Source organism: Anabrus simplex, chromosome 4 (genome assembly GCF_040414725.1).
Source record: "Anabrus simplex isolate iqAnaSimp1 chromosome 4, ASM4041472v1, whole genome shotgun sequence".
Taxonomy (NCBI): domain Eukaryota; kingdom Metazoa; phylum Arthropoda; class Insecta; order Orthoptera; family Tettigoniidae; genus Anabrus; species Anabrus simplex.
Window position 1 is genome coordinate 60,357,990 of NC_090268.1, and position 12,400 is coordinate 60,370,389.

A 12,400-nucleotide genomic window follows, 5' to 3' on the forward strand; every position below is an offset into this window, starting at 1 on the left:
CAAACTGTATTAACTCAATGGTTTCTCGGAAGATGTCTCTATTGTAAATTTTGAAGTGTTCTGAACTATGTCTATTTCGATTTGTATTTGTTTGCTCTGTAGCAAGAACTGTAGACATTCTCTTCTAGATGGCACTATTTAAGAACTATAATTATGCACCCTAGTGCGAAGTGAAGGAACTGTTTTTTGAAGAAAATTGGTATTCATAAGTTTGTTCTTTGTTAAATTTCTTTCATTCATTTTTTTGGGTTGGCGCATAACCCTTCTCTTTCCGCCAGTTTTGAATTAACCGATCAGTAATTTCTGTAATTAATTTTCCTCCAATCATAGCTTTCTTCCTCAGGTTTCCATGTGTAATTCCTAGTCTACCAATAAAGTTGAAGGAGTGTGCCTATTCATTCTTGAAAGGTCTCGAATGTTCCACGAGGGTATAAAAACTGCTGATTTTCTTGTCTCGGGGCCACTTCAGTAACATCTTTCTCAGTGTGGGAATATATAGCAGGGGGGCGGGAAGCGCCTCTTTCTCCAAGCAGCAGTTCATCTACAAGGTAATGGCCTGTTAACATCTTCATTTCTTGCTAGCTCAGCAGTTTAACTCTCGGGGAGGGTTCGAAACCTTTAGTATGTAACCTACCCTTTTAAAATGTAAATTCTTTTCTATCTACAAATTACTAATCTGTAAAGCGGGGATAGAGAGTGCTTCACCCTCTCGAACTCCCCTTCATTTTGCATTTGAGGTGACTATGTTTTCGTAACCGTTTTTCTTTTCCTTCGTAAAGTCTTAAACTTATTTGCCAACTAGTCACCTCCATAGATTGGGATTAGACCTTGTATCATCGACCTAGCGCCACATAGGTTTTAGACAAAAACTTTGTGTAGGAGTGCAAGTTATCGCCTCCATTCAATCTTGTATTATGGGCCAGTAATTTAACCTGATGTTTTGTTTTCCTCGTGTAAAGGCCCTGTAGGTTGGGTATCAAATACCCCTGTTTCTTAGTGTGCCTTGAGGGCAGCCTGAACTGAAGGTTGTAGCCTTTGATAGGCTGTTAATATTGAGAGCGGTTCTGCTCTTTTTTTTAACATTGTAATTAAGAGCAAGTGCTCTTTGTACTTGGAGGTTTTCTGCCCTGTAGCTTTTGTGATTGTGAGCTGAGAGCTCAAGAGTTAATGAATTCGGGCCGTAGCCCAATATAGGTAAAAATCACTTAACTGGTTTTCGGTACAGCGGCTGTATACCTGATTGTCTTTGTTATTTCCCCTAGTGGGAACCGGTTAAATATTCTCTAAATTGTGTACCTGATTTAACTTGTTGTTATTTGTTGTATGCTCAAAATTCTATGCTACCATTGTTAAGTTTTGAAAATATAACCTTTGTTGAAATTTTAATTCATCTTTCGAACTTGTAGTTAGATCCATTCCAGCCCGCACCTTCTTTCACCTCTGCTTTTCCACAGATACCTCGGAACAACAACAACAACAATAATAATAATAATAATAATAATAATAATAATAATAATAATAATAATAATAATAATAATAATAATAATAATAATAATGAATTTTCATCTCGGATTAAATAAGTGAATAAGGATCATGAGTTTAAATATTGCTTGGTCCTGTGTGTATGATGTTAATGTGTGCTCAGTTAGGATGAATATGAGCCTGGAATATGGCAGATTCTCGTCGGATCATTTATTATATTTTATTGACTTGAGGATGGATTATTTACTGTGAGTTAGTGACTTGTGAATCCATTTATTGAGTCTTATTTTGGAGAATACGTGTTATTGAACGCAATTTCTTCAAGCGGAGCACGTGTTAATTGATAGACGTGAAGTTGAGTAATAATAATGTCGTGACTCATGAACCTAGAAGGCGAATGCTTATATTTGACCTGTTCTATGTGCGTTTTGTAGTCGACAATTTCTTCAGACATCCACCGCCGATATTACCATGATTAACGTTGTTAATTTCGTCTTCTTTAATTAAGTGATTATCCAGACTTCATCACATTCCTGACGGACGTAAAATATTTTTTCTTTGCCCGATATCGTCATCGAGAAATGTCAAATATTTAGGATTCAAAATCAAAAATTAATATTCAAAGGCTAGAATTCGTTGTAAATAGTGTAAATAATTCTCGTGTGCCTTAGTGTGAATGCTGTGTGTGTGATTGATATTATTTCAGTACATTGTGATATTTTCTTTGACCATGATTTTGACCCGACCACGTGTTCGTCACGTTGAGTCTTGATTGTTAGCGTCGTTGTTTGTGTTGGCATAACTTTTTGAGATTTAAACGTTTAGCGAATTTTATTTGGTATTTAAGTAAAGAAATATTCAGAGTATCACACGGTAACTAAGTTTTACAATATTTAAAATTCTTCCACCGTTTTGATACTTTTTTTTGCCTTTTGGCATATTTTTATTTGTCAACAGTACATGTTTCGTTCCTTATTTAGGGACATCCTCAGCTGTTATTGTAGCTTAGGTGAATTGCTAAGATTTTAAACACGTTAATTTGCAGGTACATTAATTCACTTGAAAACTACTAAAAATACCAATTAAATTAAATGATATTAAAAACAAAGTAGGGGTTAGTGTGTTAATGATGTGAGAACGGATGATTACATAATTGGTCAGCTTAAAAACTATGTCTATTCATTTGAATAGTTGTTAAAAATTTCATTTTGTTACATTAAAATGTCTGTTTGCGGTTAAAAGTTTTAAAAAATGTTTGACTTCGTAACACTGTTCAAATTATTGAATGTTTTATCTTCTCTTCCTTCCAGGTAAGTTGTTATATATTATGAGTTTGCTTATGGTGTCTTTGACTGAGTCTAATGTGAAACTTTGAAGCTGATTGCTGATCAATTTTTGTGAAGGGAGCTTCGTTTCAATTTCTGAAATGAAATAAAATAAGGAAATGGTAATTTGTTTAAAAAACATGTGTCTTCACGTAATAACTAAGTGTATAAAAAAGGTTCTTTACCTTGCTATTATTAGACTCCAATTCTACTGTGACCCTGGAGGGACGTTTGTTGCTGCTTTGCGTCTTGTATAGTAATGGTGTGTGCGTTCCGTTGTATGCTCCTCCTTACGGGGTGGCAAGGTTGCGGAGAGGGGAGGGGGCGTGTCGGTTACTGTCACGGCATCAACTTTAGAAGGGCTAGGGAGAGGGGATGTACAAAATGGCGGAGTTTCGGTCTTATTTATCCTTTTACTATTTGTATTGCGTCTTTTGCCTAAAATTTCAAGATTTGATAGTGTCCCTTCAAATATAGGGTTTCTAATGTCAATAGTTTCATTTAGGTTATTGTCCTGATTGCTTTTTTGTTCTAAATAAATGTATAGATTTTCTAATGTATTAAGGAGAGCTCCTTTGTTTGTTTTATGCAATATAGTTAAATCCTGCTCTATGGTCGTGAATTGATGTCCGGTTGAACTCATGTGTTGGCCCATCGCGGAATTTTTTTTATGTCTTTCAGCGTTGACATGCTCCTGGTATCTTACAGTAAAACTGCGCCCTGTTTGTCCGACATAACTTTTTTTACATTGGTGACACTTCAATTTATAAACTCCTGATTCAGAATGTTTGTTTTTTCCTAGGGAATTAACACTATTGTAATTAAATGATTTATGCTTTGTGTTATTGTTGGTTGAATATGCGATCTTATAATTATATTTTCTAAACAAATTGGTTACTGTGTATAAGTTAGGGTTATTGAACGTGAACTTGGCGTATTTGTCTTTCTTGTTTGTTTCGGGTTTTAGGTTAGTTTGTAATTTCTGTTTGAATTTACCGATTATTTTGTTTAGTATTTTTGGTTCAAAACCGTTGTATTGGGCTTGTTTGCGAATAAAGAGCAGTTCTTTTTCTCTTTCTCTGTGTGTAAGGGGTATATTAAATGCTCTATATATGTAACTGTAGTAAGCTGACTTTTTTGCGATTCAGGGTGCAATGAGTAGTTTTTTATTGTAATGGGAGTAAAAGTGGGTTTTCTGTGTATCTTGAAGACAAACTCTTCCTTTTTCTGTGTTACATTTATGTCTAAAAATTTAATGGAGCTTTCTTTTTCTTTCTCCAATGTAAACTTTATTCTGGAATCAAGTGTATTTAATATATTGAGGATATCGTCACTGTTATTCTCTCTTCGATCTATTACGGCAAAAGTGTCGTCCACAAAGCGTATCCATAAATTGAGACCTTCTATTTGTACTATTATTTTGGTGTGTTCGAGGTAATCAAGATAAATATTGGCTAAAATGCCCGAAGCGGGAGCACCCATTGGGAGGCCTTCTTGTCTATATATTTTATTATTGAAAGTGAAGTAATTGTGTTTAGTAACGAATTTAAGTATATTAATGAAATCTTCTACTTCTGGTACGCCGAATTGTTTATGTTCTATAAGATTCTTCCTGATAATTTTTATTGTTTCGTCCACCGGAATATTTGTATACATGTCCTTGATATCAAAGGAACATGTTAATTGATGTGGTGTTAATTTAAAGTTTTTGAGTACTTTGCAAAAGTCTACTGAATTTTTTATTGGTGTCTTGTTGTGAAAAACGTAATGTTTGGTTAGGAATATATGTACGTATTGCGATGTTTTATAAGTAGGGCTATTGCGGAAGTTTATTATTGGTCTTATGGGAATTCCTTCTTTATGTAACTTTGGTAAGGCTCTTGCTGTTGGAAGGTCAGGATTCATGTTTACCAGTTTTTGGACGTCTTGTTCACTTAAAATTAAGGTTGCGTTTCTTAATAGTGTTTTTAACTATTTCTGAGTTTTAGTTGTAGGGTCTCGATCTATTTCCGAAAAAGTGCTTTTATTGAAGAAAGTTTGTTTTTTTGATGTATTCCTCCTTATCTAAAACTACTGTTGTCCCTCCCTTGTCCGCTTTGGTAATTACTATTTCCTCTTGTTTTATTTTATGTGATAAACTTGAAGTAGGTTTATTTCTGTTATGGGAAACTATTAAGCCTTTTACTAGGTTCGGAATTTTCTTTTTTACCTCGTGTCTGACGTCATTCTGAACTTCGTTAGGGAGTTTTTGTATAGCTGTTTCTACTTCTGCAATGGTAGTTATTAGCTCTTTTTCCTTGTTTCTACCTATCCAATTGAAATTAGGGCCTTGACTTAGGGTTTTCATTTCCTCCTCAGTGAGATTAACCTTAGTAATATTCTTAACGGGCAAAGGGTATTCATCCTATTCATTTTCTGAATTTGAAGAGTAAGCTTTGCCAATTTCATTTTTTATCTTGGCATTTTTTAACGATGTTAATTTGTTATTAAGGGTTTCCTGTTTTTTAATTAAAATGATATCCATTTTTTCATGGGTGTATTTCTGAAACGAATCCCACTCTAAGGGTAACAGTAGTGTTGGACTTTGGAGATGTGCCAAATACATTTTACCATTGAGAAATGCTTTCTTTCTATAAAGGTATTTTATTTCATTTTTTAGCCATATTTGATTGACTCTCTTTTCTGTTTCAAAGCGGTGCCTGGAGGATACGTGTTTCTTTTGGGTTTTACTTAGAAATTTAGGAACTAGGTTGTCTTTAAGACATTTCTTTAAGAAATCTATGTCCTTAATTAACTTAGCTACCTTCACCTTTAGATTAAAATAGATGTTGCCTTGTTTATTTGCCTGGTTGGCCTTAGAATTGCAAGTAATCAACTTCATATTGTAAAACTTAGTGATTAAATTTTGATACGGAAAATGTTGATTACTTGCAATATCACACGGTAATGAATAAGGAAGGATCATTTCCGTGGACTCGGTTCACCATTTAATTTTGTAAAGCCTACGACGTTAAAATTTTCCTTAGAAGTGTCAAATACCAAAGATTGACTTTACGTTTGTCAGACGAAATATTAGAGGAAGATTAAGAGGAATAATTATTGTACAGGCACAATGGTGCAAAAATATAAGTCCAATGGAGACGTTTTTGAGTAATATTTTGATAAGATTTTGGTTTCATTAATTTTCAATTTAATTGAGGTAACGCTTTATTCAGCACATTAAAGAAGGAAGGATTTACTTGAGATAAATGTTGAAATGTATAAATCGGGTAATTCGATGTTCAAGATAAATAGGAATTAGACAATTTTCACTTTCTTTTTAACTTATAAAGAGTAATATCATTATTGAGAGGAGGTCCTCCAACAAATTTTTATTTTGGTTATTATTTCGTTGAGCCAGAAGTAGGCTAATAAACGTGTGTATATTTCCAGAATAATGTCGACCGAGAATAGTGGAGATTATGTGTAGTTAAAAGGAACTGTCGGAGAAGAAAAATAATTTTCTCATCAAGATTGTTAATTAAATTTGTTTTTGTTAAATGTGTTAGTTTATAATAAATGTCAGAACCTGTTGTTTTATATTTTTCTGTTATTGTCGCTAGTCCTTGTCTCTTCCCCTGCCTTCAAAAACAAATAAAGCCAGATAACGAACGTTCCACCCTCGGGACTCTCGTTCTCCAGCTGAGCTATGCCCGGCAAGAAGGGGGCAATATGTATCTGAAAAGTAGTTCAATGTGTGAAAACCTTACACAAATTTAATCTTAGTCATCATTTCTAAAACAATCCTACCTTTAAATAGGTGAGATACGAGGAAATATCATAGGAACAGCCATTTAGTTCGCTAAATGAGGCCAGAGGCGTCTTATCGTACAATCCGTTTTTCGATATGATGCACCGTTTAGCAGCAGTCATTCTATAAATAATAATTTACAAATCAATAGTGACTGTCAGCAGGAGGGCATGCATAGCTATTGTAATCAGTACTTCCCATATCGATTTTAACTGGCAGTAGGAATGGGGTCCTCCTCCAACTCCTGTGTGCCATTGTAATGAATAATTCCCTTTTAGTTTTGATTAGCAGAAGGCAAGGGAGCGTGCAATTGTTTTCAAAACTCCTTTACCGATTCTGTTTTTCAGTAGGCAAAGGCGCTCCCTTGCAAGTGTACCTCCATTATAAACAAATTTACCCATCAAAATGTGGTTGACGTTACGCATAGTGAATTGCAGTATACAACGGTACCTGTTGTTATTAACAAAACTACGCAACTCGCACTTTACATTGGAAAAACGTCCGCGGACCTCCCTATGCTGTTCCTCGGATAACGCCAAGAGACATGCAATTTAAAAAATCTTATTCATTTCATGTACAGTAATTTACTTCGATATCCGTAAACAATGTAGAATACCGTTGCGAAGCACGAGGACATTTGCTAGTTTAAAACTAAATTAAAACAGTCTGCTAATGAAATTTAACCTTTCAGCACCCGTTTACACCGTAATCACATAGGTTGGTTACTTCTGTGATCTCTTTGGAAATCTTAAGTCCAGTACAGTGCTTTTAACACCTGAGTTATCACTGGGACCAAGCACCAACATGCTTACACTTGCAATCATCATCTTATTTTAGCTAATGGATTTTATTGTTTCCTCTTCAGAAGTTAAAATTCTTTATGTAAATATGTAAGAACTCACTTACCTAAGAATAACATGGTTCCATTTTGGGCTTCCACGAAATCCAGTTTCTTGGAGTCCAAGGAGTTCATGATTTTGAATACATAACCATGCTGCCACTTATCCCGGGATTTGTCTCTTTCCGTCATCTGAAGAACATAACACATTGATATTATCTATTACTGCCGGTATCTTAATGCTTAGTTCATGTTAATAAACCTGAAATGACTATCTTACGCTTATTATTTATTTATTTATTTATTTATTTATTTATTTATTTATTTATTTATTTATTTATTTATTTATTTATTTATTTATTTATTTATTTATTTATTTATTTATTTCTTGCTGTATTTATTTATTTATTTATTTATTTATTTACAGTGACTTTTCGAATGTACGATCTTTGATTTTACGTTTTCCGTTAAGGTAAGTTGTTGTTTGAGTCATCAGTCCATAGACGGGTTGATGCAGCCCTCCATACCACCCTATCATGTGCTAACGTTTTCATTTCTACGTAACTACTGCATCCTACATCTGCTGTAATCTGCTTGTCATATTCATACCTTGGTCTATCTCTACCGTTCTTACTACCTACACTTCCTTCAGAAACCAACTGAACAAGTTATGGGTGTCTTAAGATAGTCCTATCATTCTATAACATCTTCTCGTCAAATTTAGCCAAATCGATCTCCTCTCGCCAATTCGATTCAGTATTTCTTCATTCGTAATTCGATCTATCCATCTCACCTTCAGCATTCTTCTGTAACACCACATTTCAAAAGCTTCTATTCTCTTTCTTTCTGAGCTAGTTGTCGTCCATGTTTCACTTCCATACAATGCCATGCTCCACACTAAAGCCTTCAAAAACATATTTCTAATTCCTATATCAATATTTGAAGTGAGCAAATTCCTTTTCTTAAAAAAGCTCTTCCTTGCTTGTGCTAATCTGCATTTTATGTCCTCCTTACTTCTGCCATCGTTAGTTATTTTACTACCCAAGTAACAATATTCATCTACTTCCTTTAAGACTTCATTTCCTACTTTAATATATCCTGCATCACCTGCCTTCGTTCAACTGCACACCCAAGACTTTGTCCATACTATTCATCAGCTTCTCGAGATCTTCTGCAGTCTCAGATAAAATAACAATATCATCGGCAAATCTCAAGGTTTTTATTTCCTCTCCTTGGATTGTGATTCCCTTTCCAAATTCCTCTTTGGTTTCCTTTACTGCTTGTTCTATGTAAACATTGAAAAGGAGGGGGACAAATTGCAGCCTTGCCTCACTCCTTTCTGGATTGCTGCTTCTTTTTCAAAGCCCTCGATTATTATTACTGTAGACTGATTTTTATACAGATTGTAGATAATTCTTCGTTCTCGGTATCTGATCACAATCACCTTCAGAATCTTAAATAGCTTGGTCCAATCAACATTATCGAATGCCTTTTCTAGATCTACGAATTCCATGTACGTGGGCTTGTCCTTCTTGATTTGATCCTCTAAGATCAGACGTTAAGTCAGGATTGCTTCAAGTGTTCCTACATTTCTTCTGAAGCCAAATTGATCTTCTCCCAACTCAGCTTCAACTTGTCTTTCCAGTCTTCTGTAAATAATACGTGTTTAAATTTTGCAGGCATGCGATACGGTACTAAACTAATGGTGTGATAGTTTTCACACCTGTCAGCACCGGCTTTCTTGGGTATAACAACATTCTGCCGAAAATCGGACGGCAATTCTCCTGTCTCATACATCCTACACACTAAATGGAATAACCTTGCCATGCTGGTATCTCCTAAGGCAGTGAGTAATTCAGAGGGAATGTCACCAATTTCAGGTGCCTTGTTCCTATTTAGGTCACTCACAGCACTGTCAAACTCTGATCTCAAAATTAGGTCTCCCATTTCATCAGCATCAACAGCCTCTTCTTGTTCCAGAACCGAATTATCTACATCTTCACCTTGATACAACTGTTGGGTATGTTGCTGCCATATTTCTGAGTTGTCTTCTTTCCCTAAAAGTGGTTTTCCATCTGAGCTCTTAATATTCATACAGCTAGATTTCCTTTCTCCAAAGTTTTCCTTGATTTTCCTGTATGCAGTAGCTACCTTTCATAGGACCATACAACCTTCGACATCTTTACACTTCTCCTTCACCCTGTCTTCCTTAACTACCTTGCAATTTCTATCCACTTCATTCTTTCATTGCCTGTATTCTTTTCTGCCCTCTTCATTTCTAGCATTCTTGCATTTTCGTCCTTCATCAATTAGGCTAGTAACTCCTGAGTTATTCACTGATTCTTAGTTGATCTTTTCTTCCTTCCTAACATTTCTTCAGAATCCCTGCTGACTTCATTTTTTATGACTATCCACTCTTCCTCTATAGTGTTTCCTTCAGCCTTTTCATTTAGTCCTTTTGCAACATGTTCCTTGAAACAATCCCTCACACTCTCTTTCAACTTGTCTAGATCCCATTTTTTTGTATTCTTTCCTTTCTTCAATTTCTTCATCTTCAGACGGCATTCATGACCAACAAGTTGTGGTCAGAGTCCACGTCTGCTCCTGGGAAAATTTTGCAATCCAGCACCTGGTTTCTGAATCTCTGCCTAATCATAATGAAGTCTATTTGATACTGTCCAGTGTCTCCAGGTCTCATCCACGTATAAAGCCGTCGTTTGTGGTGTTTGAACCAAGTATTAGCAAGGACTAAATTATGATCAGTGCAGAATTCAACCAGCCGACTTCCTCTTTCGTTCCTTTGTCCCAATCCGAATTCTCCTACTGTATTACCTTCTCTTCCTTGGCCTACCACTGAATTCCAGTGTCCCATCACAATTATATTTTCGTCACCTTTTACATATTGTATTAAATCTTCTATCTCTTCATACGTTCTTTCGATTTCGTCATCATCCGCTGAGCTAGTAGACATATAGACCTGCACCATTGTGGTGGACATTGGTTTAGTGTCTATCTTGACGACAATAATTCTTTCACTATGCCGGTCGTAGTAACTTACCCGATGCGCTATTTTCTTATTCATTATTAAACCAACTCCTGCATTTCGTCTGTTTGATTTTGTGTTGATAATTCGGTAGTCGCCTGACCAAACATCTGGTTCTTCCTGCCAACATACTTCACTTGTACCGACTACCCATCTCCCTTTTCAGATTCTCTAATCTACCACAACGATTCAAACTTCTAACATTCCACGCTCCGATTCGCAGAATGTCAGTATCCATCTTCGTGATGATCGCCCCCTGTCGTGTAGTCCCCACCCGGAGATCCGAATGGGGGCCTAGTTTACCTCCGGAATATTTTACCCGTCAGAAAGCCATAATCAGTACATCATTCATACAGAGAGAGCTGCATATCCTCGGGAGTTAATTACGACTGTATTTTCCCGTTGCTTTCAGCCGTGTAGCAGTATCAACACAGCTAAGCCAAGTTGAGTATTATTACAAGGCCATATCAGTCAATCATCCAGACTGCCGCCCTTGCAACTTCCGAAAGGCTACTACCCCGCTTTTGATGAACTATTCCTTAGTCTGGTCTCTCAACAGATAAGTTATAAAATGTAAGTCCATATAAATAACATAATCGAGACATAGGTGGCCTATTGTTGTAGATGATCTTTGGAGTAGCTTGTAGTATAACCTTGCTTCCCAAACTTCTCTTGCAGCAAACATGGGAATCAAGTATAAGTTGGGATCAGGAAGTGAATGAGGACCTTAAATCACAATTCTTGACCTGGATGAGGGGTTTGCCATACTTAGAATAAATCAAAATTCCATGATCACTACTGGGGTCAGATTCGCAAGAAAACTGCCCACTTCATCTCTTCTGTGACGCAAGTCAATCTCGTACCCAGCTGTGGCTTTCCTACGTGTTGAACATCAGGGTCAGGTTCATGTCCAGCACATCCTCGCTAAAGCAAGAGTCTCTCCAATTAGTAAGCCTAACAAGAAAATGACAATCCCGAGGTTGGAGTTGTTAGCTACAACAATAGCTTCTAGGATGTACTCTAACATTGTTCATGATTTCAACATCCCTGGTGTTAAGACTATTTTGGAACGACGCAGCTACGGTCTGAGCATGAATTGAAAGGGAAGATCAATGGGATGTGTTAATATCCAACCGAGTTAAATAAATCAGGCAACTGACTGAAGTACAGGAATGGAGGCATGTTCCAGGCACCATGAATCCTGAAGACCTGCCGTCCCGTGGCGCTACCGCTAAGAAGTTTTTAGATTCAAGATGGTGGGAGGTACCTAATTGGCTACGAGAACAACCAAGTTCATGGCCCAAGGTACAGTTTGATGAAGAAGAGATTACCCGTGGCAAGGAGAAAAGTGTTTGTTTCCTCCATGTTCTAGCTACAGTTGAATCTGATTGGTTTTTGGCCCGCTTTTCTACTTTTTGTCTAAGCATACATTTAATTGGTCGTCGCCATAAGACCTATCTGTGTCGGTGCGACGTAAAGCCCCTAGCAAAAAAAAACAACATTTAATTGGTTGGTTATATCGCTTTGTGAAGAACTGTCGAACGAAGAACATGACAGATTCCATGGTAACATGACAACAGAAGAATTAGTGGTGGCTGAGCTTAAAGTTTTTGTCAGTAAAATATAGCTCGACTCTACTGTTGATTTTAAAAGTGGATAAGACATTTCTCAGGGTAATCCTTGGTGAAAGTTATCTAGAGCTTGGTTCAGGAGGATAGGCCCTATCTAGAAGTAAATTGATATTTCTTTAAAGAATTTCGTTTATTCAAATTAAATTAGGTTAAATTGCATATCACCTTGGTGTAGATATTCGTCGTCTTCAGATTCGCCCACAGGCAACCTCGTACTTCCAGGTCTCTTTGTTGCCATCGAATCGAATACGTTTTGCAGGGTCCCTTCGTCACCACGGAATGAAGCTGGAA

General features: G+C 36.4%; 1 protein-coding gene across 1 annotated transcript in view; it reads right to left on the reverse strand.

Moving 5' to 3' along the window:
• Positions 1–12,400, reverse strand: part of LOC136871615 (hydroxylysine kinase) — a 109,581-nt gene that overhangs the window by 38,021 nt on the left and 59,160 nt on the right. Inside the window, exon 3 of the mRNA XM_067145078.2 lies at positions 7,504–7,627. Coding sequence (XP_067001179.1) covers positions 7,504–7,627 — 124 coding nt within the window. The remainder of the gene's footprint in view (positions 1–7,503; positions 7,628–12,400) is intronic.